General features: G+C 43.2%; 1 protein-coding gene across 1 annotated transcript in view; it reads right to left on the bottom strand.

Annotated features, from left to right (window-relative positions):
- The window catches only part of SCN8A (sodium voltage-gated channel alpha subunit 8), a 179,728-nt gene that overhangs the window by 6,822 nt on the left and 160,817 nt on the right, over nt 1-12,089 (bottom strand). Inside the window, exons 24-25 of the mRNA XM_049783640.1 lie at nt 10,982-11,086; nt 5,165-5,435 (exon numbers count right to left, since the gene is read on the bottom strand). Of these exons, the coding sequence (XP_049639597.1) occupies nt 5,165-5,435; nt 10,982-11,086 (376 nt within the window). The remainder of the gene's footprint in view (nt 1-5,164; nt 5,436-10,981; nt 11,087-12,089) is intronic.

The raw sequence follows: 12,089 nt of genomic DNA, 5'->3' as shown, positions 1-12,089 counted from the left end.
TATTTCAAGCATGTAGAAAAATAGACACCCATGTACCAAACACTGGTGAAAGGGTGTGTGCATTTTATAGTTGAAACCCGCTTATGAACATATTTGTAACCACTGTGCTTAAATAAAGCAATCATTTAAAAAATACACACACGGGGCCGGCTCGGTGGTGCTAGAGGTGTCTGCCTTGCCAGCGCTAGCCTAGGACGGACTGCGGTTTGATCTCCCAGCGTCCCATATGGTCTCCCAAGCCAGGAGCGACTTCTGAGCGCAAAGCCAGGAGTAACCCCTGAGCGTCACCAGGTGTGGCCCAAAAACCAAACCAAACAAAACAAAACAAAACACAACATTATCTATCTATCTATCTATCTATCTATCTATCTATCTATCTATCTATCTATCTATCTATCTATCTATCTATCTGTCTGTCTGTCTGTCCGTCCATCTGCTGTCTGTCTGTCTGTCCGTCCGTCCGTCTGTCTATAATTCATTCCTCTCCATCTCCACAGTAACCATATCCTGAAATGATACAAATATTCCCAGTGAAGGGCCGGAGCAATAGCACAGCAGTAAGGCATTTGCCGTGCATGCGGCCAACACAGGATAGACACTGGTTCGATTCCCAGCATCCCATATTTCCTTGAGCTTGCCAGGAGCAATTTCTGAGCACAGAGCCAGGAGTAACCCCTAAGTGCCATTGGATGTGACCCAGAAACAACAACAACAACAGCAAATTTCCAGTGCCTTCATAATTCTGCTATATGTGTAAATTCACTTTACATTATTTGTTTTTTTTTGTTTTTTTGTTTTTTTTTGGTTTTTGGGCCACACCCTGTGACGCTCAGGGGTTACTCCTGGCTATGCGCTCAGAAGTTGCTCCTGGCTTCTTGGGGGACCATATGGGACGCCGGGGGATCAAACCGCGGTCCGTCCTAGGCTAGCGCAGGCAAGGCAGGCACCTTACCTACAGCGCCACCGCCCGGCCCCACATTATTTGTTTTAACAGTTAGATGGAAGTGGAAAGACAGTACAGGGATTTGGGCACTTGACTTGCTTGTCTGTGGCTAACCCCAGTACAATCCCTAGTACAACAGCTGGATGGTAATCCATCTTTGGAACAGATTTTCTTTTTCTTTCTTTCTTTCTTTCTATTTATTTATTTATTTATTTAAATATTTATTTGGCCACAACTGGTAGCTCTCAGGAGTTACTCCTGGCTCTGCACTCAGAAATCGCGCCTGGTAGGCATGGGGGATCATATGGGATGCCAGGATTCGAACAACTGTCTGTCCTGATCAGCTGCGTGCAAGGCAAATTGCCCTGCTACTGTGCTATAGCTCCAACACCAGGAACAGAATTTCTTTTTTTTTTTTTTTTTGGTTTTTGGGCCACACCCAGCATTGCTCAGGGGTTACTCCTGGCTGTCTGCTCAGAAATAGAAATAGATCCTGGCAGGCACGGGGGACCATATGGGACACTGGGATTCGAACCAACCACCTTTGGTCCTGGATCGGCTGCTTGCAAGGCAAACGCCGCTGTGCTATCTCTCCGGGCCCCTCATTTGTTATTTTTTCAACCAAAGACAAATATTTTGTTTGTTTGGGGGCCATACCCAGCAGTGCTAAGGGGTTATTCCTGGTTCTGCACTCAGGAATTACTCTTGGTGGCTTGAGGAACTAAATGGGTTGCTGGAGAACAAAACCAGGTAAGCTGTGTGCAAAGCCAGCACCTTACCTGTTGTACTATCACTCTGCCCCACACCCAAATTTTTTATTTAAGATTTCTGCATGCACACCTTTCTAAGGTATATCAATTCCTGCCCAATGCTATAAAATTTAATAGTCATCCTATGACCCTTTGGTATGATGTTTTAATTATCCCATTGATGTTTCTACACCTGATCTTAGCAGAGAGATGATTATTACACAAATGCTTCTAATTTCATAGTATCTTCTTGCCAGTTTTGAAGAGGTGTCCTAGATTTCTTACTTTCCCATATCTACCATTTCAAATCAGCTTAGAAAACTACAGGGGCCTTGCAGAAGTGACTTTTGAAAAAGTGCCTGGAATTTGATTAAACTTATTTTTTTGTTATTGGAACACACCCAGTGATGCTCAAGTCTTCTTACTCCTGTCTCTGCACTTAGAGATCACTCCAAGTCTGTTGTGTGTAAGGTACCCTACCTGCTATACTATCTTTTTGGCCCTAGATTTTTATTTTAAAGCCCACATTTTAAAATTATTTTCAATTAAAATATATATTTTTGGGGGCTAGACTGGGTAAGGCACTTGTCTTGCACATGGCTGACCTGGGGTTCAATCCTTAGCACCCTATATAGTTCTCTGAGCCCTGCTAGGAATGATTCTTGAGTGCAGAGACAGGAGTAGGCTCTGAGCACTGCTGGGTGAGCACCACCAAAAACAAAAAAAAAATCTTTTTTCTATATCTTTGCTTATAAACAGAAAGATTTTTTTAAAATGATACTTAAAAAGATTCTATTACCAGTAATAACCCAATTTGTCATCTTTATGTTTGCATATCATCTAAGAATAGAGCAAGTGACTTGGGCTGTGGATTTTTTTATCCCATTCAATGAGTTGTTAGAAAGAAAGAAAAAAATTTCACATCAGTGGATAATAGTAGCACTTTGAGGTGTATTTGTCTTCTCTTTTGGTATTTTGGGACACATTTGACAGTGCACAGGGTTTACACATTAAATTTGAACCCAGCTCCAGGGCCACAATTTAATCCCAATCTCACACAAAATATACCTCAAGGGTAGGAGCCATAGTTTAACTGGGAGGGGGCTTGCCTTTCAGGCAGCTAAATGATTCTATCCCTGGCAGCCAAGAGCCCCACCGGGAGTGATCCCTGCCATCCTGAAAATTGCTGGGTGTGGTCCAAAACAACAACAACAATACTTAAAAAGTGGTTGTGAGGATTTCATAAAGGCACTGTTCCAGAAAATAGCATGCCCAGAGACATCATTATTTTTTCCTTGAAAAAAGGTATTGTGGGGCCGGGCGGTGGCGCTAAAGGTAAGGTGCCTGCCTTGCCTGCGCTAGCCTAGGACGGACCATGGTTCGATCCCCCGGTGTCCCATATGGTCCCCCAAGCCAGGAGCGACTTCTGAGCGCATAGCTAGGAGTAACCCCTGAGCGTCACCGGGTGTGGCCCAAAAACAAAACAAAAAAAAAAAAAAAGAAAAAAGGTATTGTGATTAAATAAAGGTTGGACAGTGTGTAGAGAGTAAGCAACTGTTTTCTGTTACAGGACTGTCTGGAGACTTCTAGAGGCCTGCATGCATTGTCACCTTGAATAGGGAAATTTCATCATGGGACTCATTTCCTGGGGAGAGAAACAGGGGCTAGTTAGTGTTCCATATACTTTTGGCCAGGCTGTTCTAGAGGAAAAGATTAGAGAATGACACAGGCCAAGAAGAGAGCCAGTGGTGCTCTGGTGCCTACAGTAATCACCTGGGGAACTACAACCTGGATACCAAATTTCAGGGGCTGGATCTATAGGATTTAGGCACTCTTCCTATCTAAGTATAAGTCAGTCAAACCTACCTGGGATCAAGGTAGAGTCCCACCATTCAACATACTAATTTTGTTGTTGTTGTTTTTGTGTCATATCTGGTGGCTCTTCTGGTTTTGTACTCAGAAATCATTCTTGGCAGACTCAGGGGACCATATGGGATGGTGGGGATTGAACTCATGTCAGCCAGTTGCAAGCCCTACCCACTGTGCACTGCTCCAGCATTTTAGATACTATCTTTTAGATAGGTAATAAAAAATTCTGGGATGCCATGAATAGAATAGCACTTTCTCTGCATGCTAGGACATCATCTCTTCCATGACTAAGGGTGAAGTAAAATGCACACAATCTCTATTAAAAATTAACATGAGGGCCCGGAGAGATAGCACAGTGGCGTTTGCCTTGCAAGCAGCCGATCCAGGACCAAAGGTGGTTGGTTCGAATCCCGGTGTCCCATATGGTCCCCCGTGCCTGCCAGGAGCTATTTCTGAGCAGACAGCCAGGAGTAACCCCTAGCATCGCCGGGTGTGGCCCAAAAACCAAAAAAAAAAAACCCAAAAACAAACAAACAACAACAACAACAAAAAACCAACATGAAGGGGCTGTAGCAATAGTACATCAGGTAAGATACTTATCATGCATATGGCCAACAGATTCAAACCTGGTACCACAAATGGTCCCTCCTATCAGGAGTGAATCCTTAGTACAAAGCCAGAAGTAAATCCTGAGCACAAATCCCATGTGTGATCCATAAACCAATTCAATAAGTAACTTAAGTTCTGCCTCTGCAACTACTTGGCTCAGTTTGGAGAGCTACCCAGTGAAGGCAGTAAAATAGTTGCTTCCTGGATCTTCAGAAGAATCAAAGAATCACAGCCAGAGAGAACAGTACAGTGAAGAGGGTGCTTGTCTTGTACATGGCTGACATGGATTTGATCCCTGGCACTGCATATGGTCCCCTATGCTCTGCCAAGAGTGATCCTGAGCACAGAGCCAGGAGTTAGCTGTGAGTGTCCCTGGGTGTGGCCCCAACCCCCATCCTTCCACACACACCCCATAAATAATCAAAGGACCATAATGCAGGTGAAGAAATTCTCAAATTATATGTGATACATGGGAGAATCTTAGTTAATTAGCACTTCCAGCAGAGGCAGCAGAAATCTTTTATACAATTTCATTAATATCCAACTCAATGGTCTCTTACTGTTGTCCATTTTCATTTTATACTGCTACTATTTTTTGTTTATTTTTGGACTGGTGCTCAGGGGTTACTCCTGGCTCTACTCTCAGGAATTACTCCTGGTGGGCTTGGGGGACCATATGGGACGCTGCAAATTGAACCCGAGTCAGCTATGTGAAAGGTAAATGCCCTACTTACTAAGTAATTGCTCTGGCTCAATATACTGCTAGTATATTTTATACTGCAAGGATAGCCATACTTCTGGCTTCTTTCCCTTTTACACTCCAGGAAAGCAAAATTTAACCTCTGCTCTCCCATCTCACAAACACACAACACCATGAATGTTGACTATAGACAACTTCACTGAGCACCTGAGCTGCTGGGGAGGTCCAGATGGTGAGATGGCATGCATTTCACATCTATGTGAGGTCCTTCACCTCCCTACCTGCCCCACTCACCCACAATGGAGAGGATGACAACCACGAAGTCGAAGATGTTCCAGCCAATGGTGAAGTAGTAGTGCCTCAAGGCGAACATTTTGAGCACACACTCACAGGTGAAGAAGATGACGAAGACAAAATTGATCCAGTAGAGAATGGTCTCCATCTGCTTGCTCTGAGTATCTGTCTCCACCATCATTGTCACCATGTTAAGGCAGATGAGCATCATGATAACAATGTCAAAGGCTTGTTGAGTGACAAAATCAAAGACGATGCCTTGGATTTTGTTCTAGAGCAGGAAAAACACAAAAGGACTTGTGAGTCTTTGAAAGTCAATTGCAACCCTTGGTGGTGTTTGGTGTTTTTGTCCTTGTAGTACTGGCCAGCTCTGCTGGCCATTTACTCAGATCTGCAGCAGCATGGATGCAGATCAGTATTATCACCATCTCTCCAAGTGGGTTCTGAAACAGCCACTTTTTCTTTCATGCTTGTAACATGTTGATGTCTTCCTGCCTCCCTCAGATGCCTTTTACAATTTTTTCTTTGTTTGTTTTTGTTTTTGTGGGAAAGGTTTTGCATCTGGTGTTGCTCAGGGATTATTTCTGGGTCTGCACTCACTCCTGGGAGTGCTTGGGAACCAGATGGGGTGCTGTGGATTGAACAGGTTTAGCCAGGTGGTTTGCAAGCACCCTACCAACCATATTCTCATTCTAGTCCCTCCTTTTAGTCTTTTACTTATATTTTTCTTCCCTTTATTTCTTCTTTTAATGCATTTTCTCCCTAGAAGCACTTTATCTGTTCCTATAGCATACATAATATTAAGTACTTATATTTGTCATGTTCTTTCATTTCCAGCCTCTATCCTCTGAACACTTTCCTCTGTTGCTTGCTTGACATCTTTCCTTGATGACATACTTGTCAAGCTTGGCAAGTTCAGAGCAGAAATGAACCTTTTCCCTTCCATCCAACTTGTTTATTTCCCATCTCAATTATTTCAAGTCTACCAAGTGTCTAGGTCAGAAATCTATAGGCTTATTTCCTCCTCTTCTTCTTCTGTCCAAAGCACTTGAAGTTCTATTGACTGTCTACTCCACATACAACCTGGATTTATCTATTTTATTCTATTTCTGTTGGTCCTGTTTTAACTTAAGCCATATTATCTTTCATATAAATGTTTTTTCTTTTTCTAGGTTCTTTTGTGTGTGTGTGTGTGTGTGTGTGTGTGTGTGTGTGTGTGTGTGTGTGTGTGTGTGTTTTGGGTCACATCCGGCAGTGCTCAGGGGTTACTCCTGGCTCCATGCTCAGAAATTGCTCCTGGCAGGCATGGGGGACCATATGGGACACCGGGATTCGAACCAATGACCTTCTACATGAAAGGCAAATGCCTTACCTCCATGCTATCTCTCCAGCCCCCTTTTTAAGGTTCTTATGGTGCTCAGAGGTTGAACTGGGGTCAGCTTCAAGCAAGGCAACTGCCTTACCTCTTGTGTTACCTTTCTGCTCCCAGGGCTTTTTCTTCTTGGAGTTTTATGGTTCCCACATTCATATTAACATCTACCACAATTTTTAAAAATATTGTTGTGGTCAGGGACAGAGATAATATAATAGGACTGACCTGGGTTCATGTCTGTATGTCACATGTGGTCTCCTAAGCACTGCCAGGAATGGCCTATCCCATACCTTTAAAAGTTGTTGTGTGGATCACAGCTGGTGGATCACAGACATGGTGGTGCTCTGGGGACCCAGCAGTGTTGGGGTGCAAGTATTTAGAGAATAGCCAGAACCTTATACATGCTATAGCATGTGCTTTACCATTTAAGCCAAATCCCCAGTCCCTTCCCACTTAATAAAAAATAAACCTGAATTTAGGTAACTATCCTAACTGATCTTTCTTCTTTGCCTTAATCCAATGCAGTATCCATAGAGTAGCAGTGGTGATTATTAAAAAACATAAATGGGTCACATTAGTCCTCTATTTCAAACCTGCCAGGGCCTAGAGACATAGTATAATGGGTATGGTGCTTAGCTTGCACATAGCTGACCCAGGTCAATATCTGGCACTATGTATGGTACTGGCAGGAGCCTAAGTACAGAGCCAGAAGTAAGTCTGAACACTGCCATGTCACCTCCAAAACAACAACAAAATCCCCCAAACCCCAAATCCAAATCAAAACTAACCAATCTGTCAATCATTTCTTCTTGGCTTGTTTGCTAGAGCAAGCCTTGTTTGCTAGAGCAATGGTCTTTCACGTGGCTGACCCAGGTTTAATCTCTGGCGTTCTGAGCCTACCAGGAGTGATCCCTGAGCACAGAGGTAGAAGAAAGCCCTGAGCACTGCTGGTGTGGCCAAAAATAAAAAACATAAAGGTCTCTATTGGTAGTCTTACTTAAAAATGCCTTTCAGAGGCTGGAAACAGTATAGGGATTCAGGTACTTGCCTTGCCAGCCAATCTTGGATCAATGCCTGCCACTGCACATGGTCCTCTGAGCACTGAGCTGTGCCTATCCTCTGAGGCTACAAACTAAACCCAAACAATAGCATTTCATAGGCTATTCTTAGGGGTAGCTCAATTGCATACCTATGTGCATGAATTCGATTCCCAGAATATTAGCACCACTTGGAGTCCTGAGCACTGCACCACCACTCGTCTGAGTTGCAAGATATGGTTAGGCCTGAATTTGAACCAACAAGACTGCTCTGATGGGAAGAGGAAGTCCTTACTTCTAAAAAAGCTTCTGATAGTATGAGCCCACTTCTCTCTCAGTCCCCTCAGCTAGCTCATCAGCACCTGCTACATGAATCTTCACTGTTCTGTGCCTGGCTTCTCTTCATCCCCTTAAACAGAGTTTCCTCTGTGGGGATTTTTCCTGATCTGTTTCCATGCCTGTTTCCTCACCACAGTGCACAGCTTTCATAGTGCTTGTAAAGGGCAAAAGCGATAGTAACAGATATTACAGTGGGTAGGGTGCTTGCCTTGAATACAGGTGACCCTGGTATCCTATATGGTCCTCCAAGTGATTCCTGAGTGAAGAGTCAGGAATAACCCCTGAGCATCACTAGATGAGGCTTAAAACCAAAAACTAAAAGACAGTACAGGAGTTAAGGCTCATGCCTTGTATGTGGCTGAACCTGGTTGGATCCCTGTCACTACATAATCTCCCCAACTTGTTGGTTGTGACCTCCTGGCACTGTTAGGTATTGAACACCACTGCAGAGTCTCAGTAGCAATTGGTCCTTGGTCCTGTTGGGCCAAGAATTGCTGTGAGAAGCCCCCAGACCTACTGAGTACTGCTTGGGAGACCATTCTCCCCAAACAAAACAAAACAAAACAAAACAAATAAGAAGAGTGACAGGGTACTTGGACTGTTGTTTATTTACAGAATTGTTTTTACTTGGAGTTTTAAATTATCTTATTGCTTTTTAAAATATGCTTACATATTTTATTCAAAAGCATGAATCTAAACAGACTATAGAACTGAGCTTAGGGGCCAGAGAGATAGCACAGCAGTAAGGCATTTGCCTTAGATGCCGCCGACGCGGGATGGATCCAGGTTTGATTCCCAGTATCTATGGTCCCCAGAGCCTGCCAGGAGCGATTTCTGAACACAGAGTCAGGAGTAACCTCTGAGTACCACCTGGTATGCCCTCCCCCAAATAAAAAGTAAAAATTAAAAAAAAAAAAAAGAACTGAGCTTAATATGGCACCGGGGTAGAGAGTGTGAAAGGGGGAGATGCTCAGACAATGGTGGAGGGAAGTGGACACTCTATTATAGGGTGCATGCTTGGAACATTGTCACAAACCCTTATCATGAAATTATGGTGCACAAAATGAAAAAAGAAACAGCACATATCTATTACATCATCAAGAACTTTTGTTCAATCTTATTCTTCAGCAATCAATTTCTCATTTTTTTTTTAATTTTGGCACCAAGATTTATAATAGGAATATGATGTCGCTGCACTAACAGGCCACCAGAACGCCAGTGTCCCCTCACCATGGGCTCTATGTCTCCTCTCATCATCCCCATTATAACATTCAGTCCCACAGGGGACTCTCGGGTTTGTTGCCATCTTTTATCCCCTAACTAGGTTTCTTTATACTCCACAACTGAGATCATTCTCTCTCTGTCCTTCTCTCTTGGACTCCTTTGCTCAGCAATTTTTCCTTCCAGTCCAATCCAAGTTGCAGTGAACTGTTAGATTCATCTCTTCTTATAGCTGAGGGGTATTCCACAATGTATGTTACTTAAGATTTTTTTTCAAATCCCAAAACTATTGTGAAAAGCCCCGAGGTCTTCTTCCCCTTTGGTGGTAGTGAGGCAGTTATGCCAGGAACAGAGTGTGGGACTGAACAGGGAAAAGCCTGAAACTCACTATTTTTTTTTTTTAATTTTGGGCCACACCCAGTGATGCTCAGGGGTTACTCCTGGTTATGCACTCAGAAATCCCTCCTGGCTTGGGGGACCATATGGGATGCCAGGGGATCAAAACGTGGTCCATCCTAGGTCAGACGCTTGGAAGGCAAACGCCTTACAGCTGTGCCACCACTCCGGCCCCTCCCTTACTCTTGATTCAAACAAAGTAGCTGTACTTATATTCTTTCTTTTTTTGGGGGGGGTGTTTACACCCAGTAATGCTCTGGGGTTACTCCCAGCTACACACTAAGAAATCATTTCTGGCCTGGGGGACCATATGGGACGCTGGGGATTGAACAGAGGTCGTCCTGGATCAGCAATGTGCAAGGCAAATGCCTTACAGTTGCACTATCGCTCCAGCCCCTGTACTTCTATTCTTAAAAAATGTGGGGGTGGCGTTTGGCTCCCTCTGGTGATACTCTGAATCAATACCTGGTTTTGTTCTCAGGGGTCACTTCTGGTGTAGCTTGGGTGCAGTGCCAGGGAATGAACTCATGTTAAGGATTAAACCAATTGAATTGTTTTACGAATTTCTCTAACTAAACTTTCATTTTTACCATTTAGGTAAGCTTTTCTTGTAAGTGTCTGGCTACTTTTAATTAGCAAGTTACTTTATTTATTTATTTATTTATTTATTTATTTATTTATTTATTTATTTATTTATTTATTTATTTTGGGTTTTTGGCCCACACCAGGCAGCGTTTAGGAGCATTCCTGGATCTGCATTCAGAAATCGCTCCCGTCAGGCTTAGGAAACCATATGAGATGCTGGCAATTGACAGACCAGGTCTGTCCTGGGTTGGCTGTGTGCAAGGCAAATGCCCTACCATTGTGCTATCACTCTGGTCCCAGCAAGTTACTTTAAATTAAGTTGTAAAAACCAAATACACGTTGTTTCTTGGTGTCTGGGTATATATGGCTGGGTTTTAGGACCAAACACTTTCTCTGAAGTCAGAGAACAACACCAACACAGAAACCCCTCCCCAGAAATTTGTTTTACGAAGGGCTGTTTCACAGGGGAAAACTCTTCAAGTTTCACCTGAATCCTTTTGCTCCCACACCAGAAACATTATTTGAACTTCCAGACATATCACTGCAAAGACTTTTATGCCTTGGAGAGAAGCTGAGAATTGGCTAACTTTTTGTTGCTTCTTAAAACAGCTCTGTAGAAGGGCTAGAGCCAGAGATGTTAGCATATTCATTCTTTGCTGCTCCTACCCAAGGAAGGTTCAAATAGTCACTCAAATCCTGGACCATAATTCCTGTTCCTCTGCAGCTCTCAGACCTTTTGGAGGGTTGGCTAGAGGTCTGGTGAGGACAGGCAGCCCAGCCTTACCCTTCTGCCTCAGTTGTGACCCCATAGTGTCTCCTAGCATGTAGAGGGTCTTACTTTGCCTTTGGCCTGCACCATGCACTCACCAAAGGGCGGGGAATGGGTTTCTGTGGTTTCTTTGAGCCCAGCTTTTTCATGGCATTGTAGTACTTCTTCTGTTCTTCAGTCATGAAGATATCCTGACCTCCAAAGTAAAGGAGGGAAAAAAAGAGAAGAGCTGTTACAATGGATTCTCATGTGTCAAGAATCTGGAACCAGAGGCCCAGCTCTGAGAACTGGGGGACATTTACTCTCCTTTCTTCCCAGAGGTCAAATTGTTAATAGATGGAAGTAAGCCAAGGGTTCCTATTTGACTTTAAAGAGATACTACCTTTATTCTTAGTTGGGAATTCTGAGATCTACTAATTAGGCAGAGGAAATAATTGTATTTTGAAGATACACACAGTTCACAGGCTCATCCATTTATTTTTTATCTTTCCTTAGATATTTCTAGAAAAATAACATTTCATAATAAAAGAATTTCTAAGACAAAAATTTTAGAAATTTGTGGGGCTGGGAAGTGGCTCCATAGTAGAGCACTTGCACACTTGTCCTGCATAGAAAACAAGTTAGGAAGTTCTTTGGAGTTTGCAAGGGCTTGATTTGCAAAACTAATAGAATAGTAAGAGTTTCATAAAAATTTTGTTTTGGGGGGGGGCCAGAGATAGCATGGAGGTAGGGCATTTGCCTTGCATGCAGAAGGATGGTGGTTCGAATCCCGGTTCCCCATATGGTCCCCTGAGCATGCCAGGAGCAATTTCTGAGCGTAGAGCCAGCAGTAACCCCTGAGCACTGCCGGTGTGACCCAAAAACAAAACAAAATTTTGTTTTGGTGCCACAAGCAGTTGTGCTTAGGCTTTAATCCTGGTTCTGCACTCAGGGATTACACCTGGTGCTCAGGGACCATATGTAGTGCAAGAAATCAAATCTGGGTTGTTCAAGTTCAAGACAAATGTTCAACTTACTGTACTACATACTATTTTAAATTTATTTAGTAAAATTGCTGGCCATCTAGGCTAAGCAAAAAATTGAACTCTTTCATTTTCAAGGATGCTCTTGCAAATCCATATTTACTAGTGGTGCCCAGTGATGAACATGGATCCTGACAAGTCTAGAATTTTTCATCTACTACAGCTATTCAGCAGCTTTTCTCCT

Source organism: Suncus etruscus, chromosome 11 (assembly GCF_024139225.1).
Source record: "Suncus etruscus isolate mSunEtr1 chromosome 11, mSunEtr1.pri.cur, whole genome shotgun sequence".
NCBI lineage: Eukaryota > Metazoa > Chordata > Mammalia > Eulipotyphla > Soricidae > Suncus > Suncus etruscus.
This window is presented reverse-complemented; position numbering and strand designations above follow the sequence as displayed.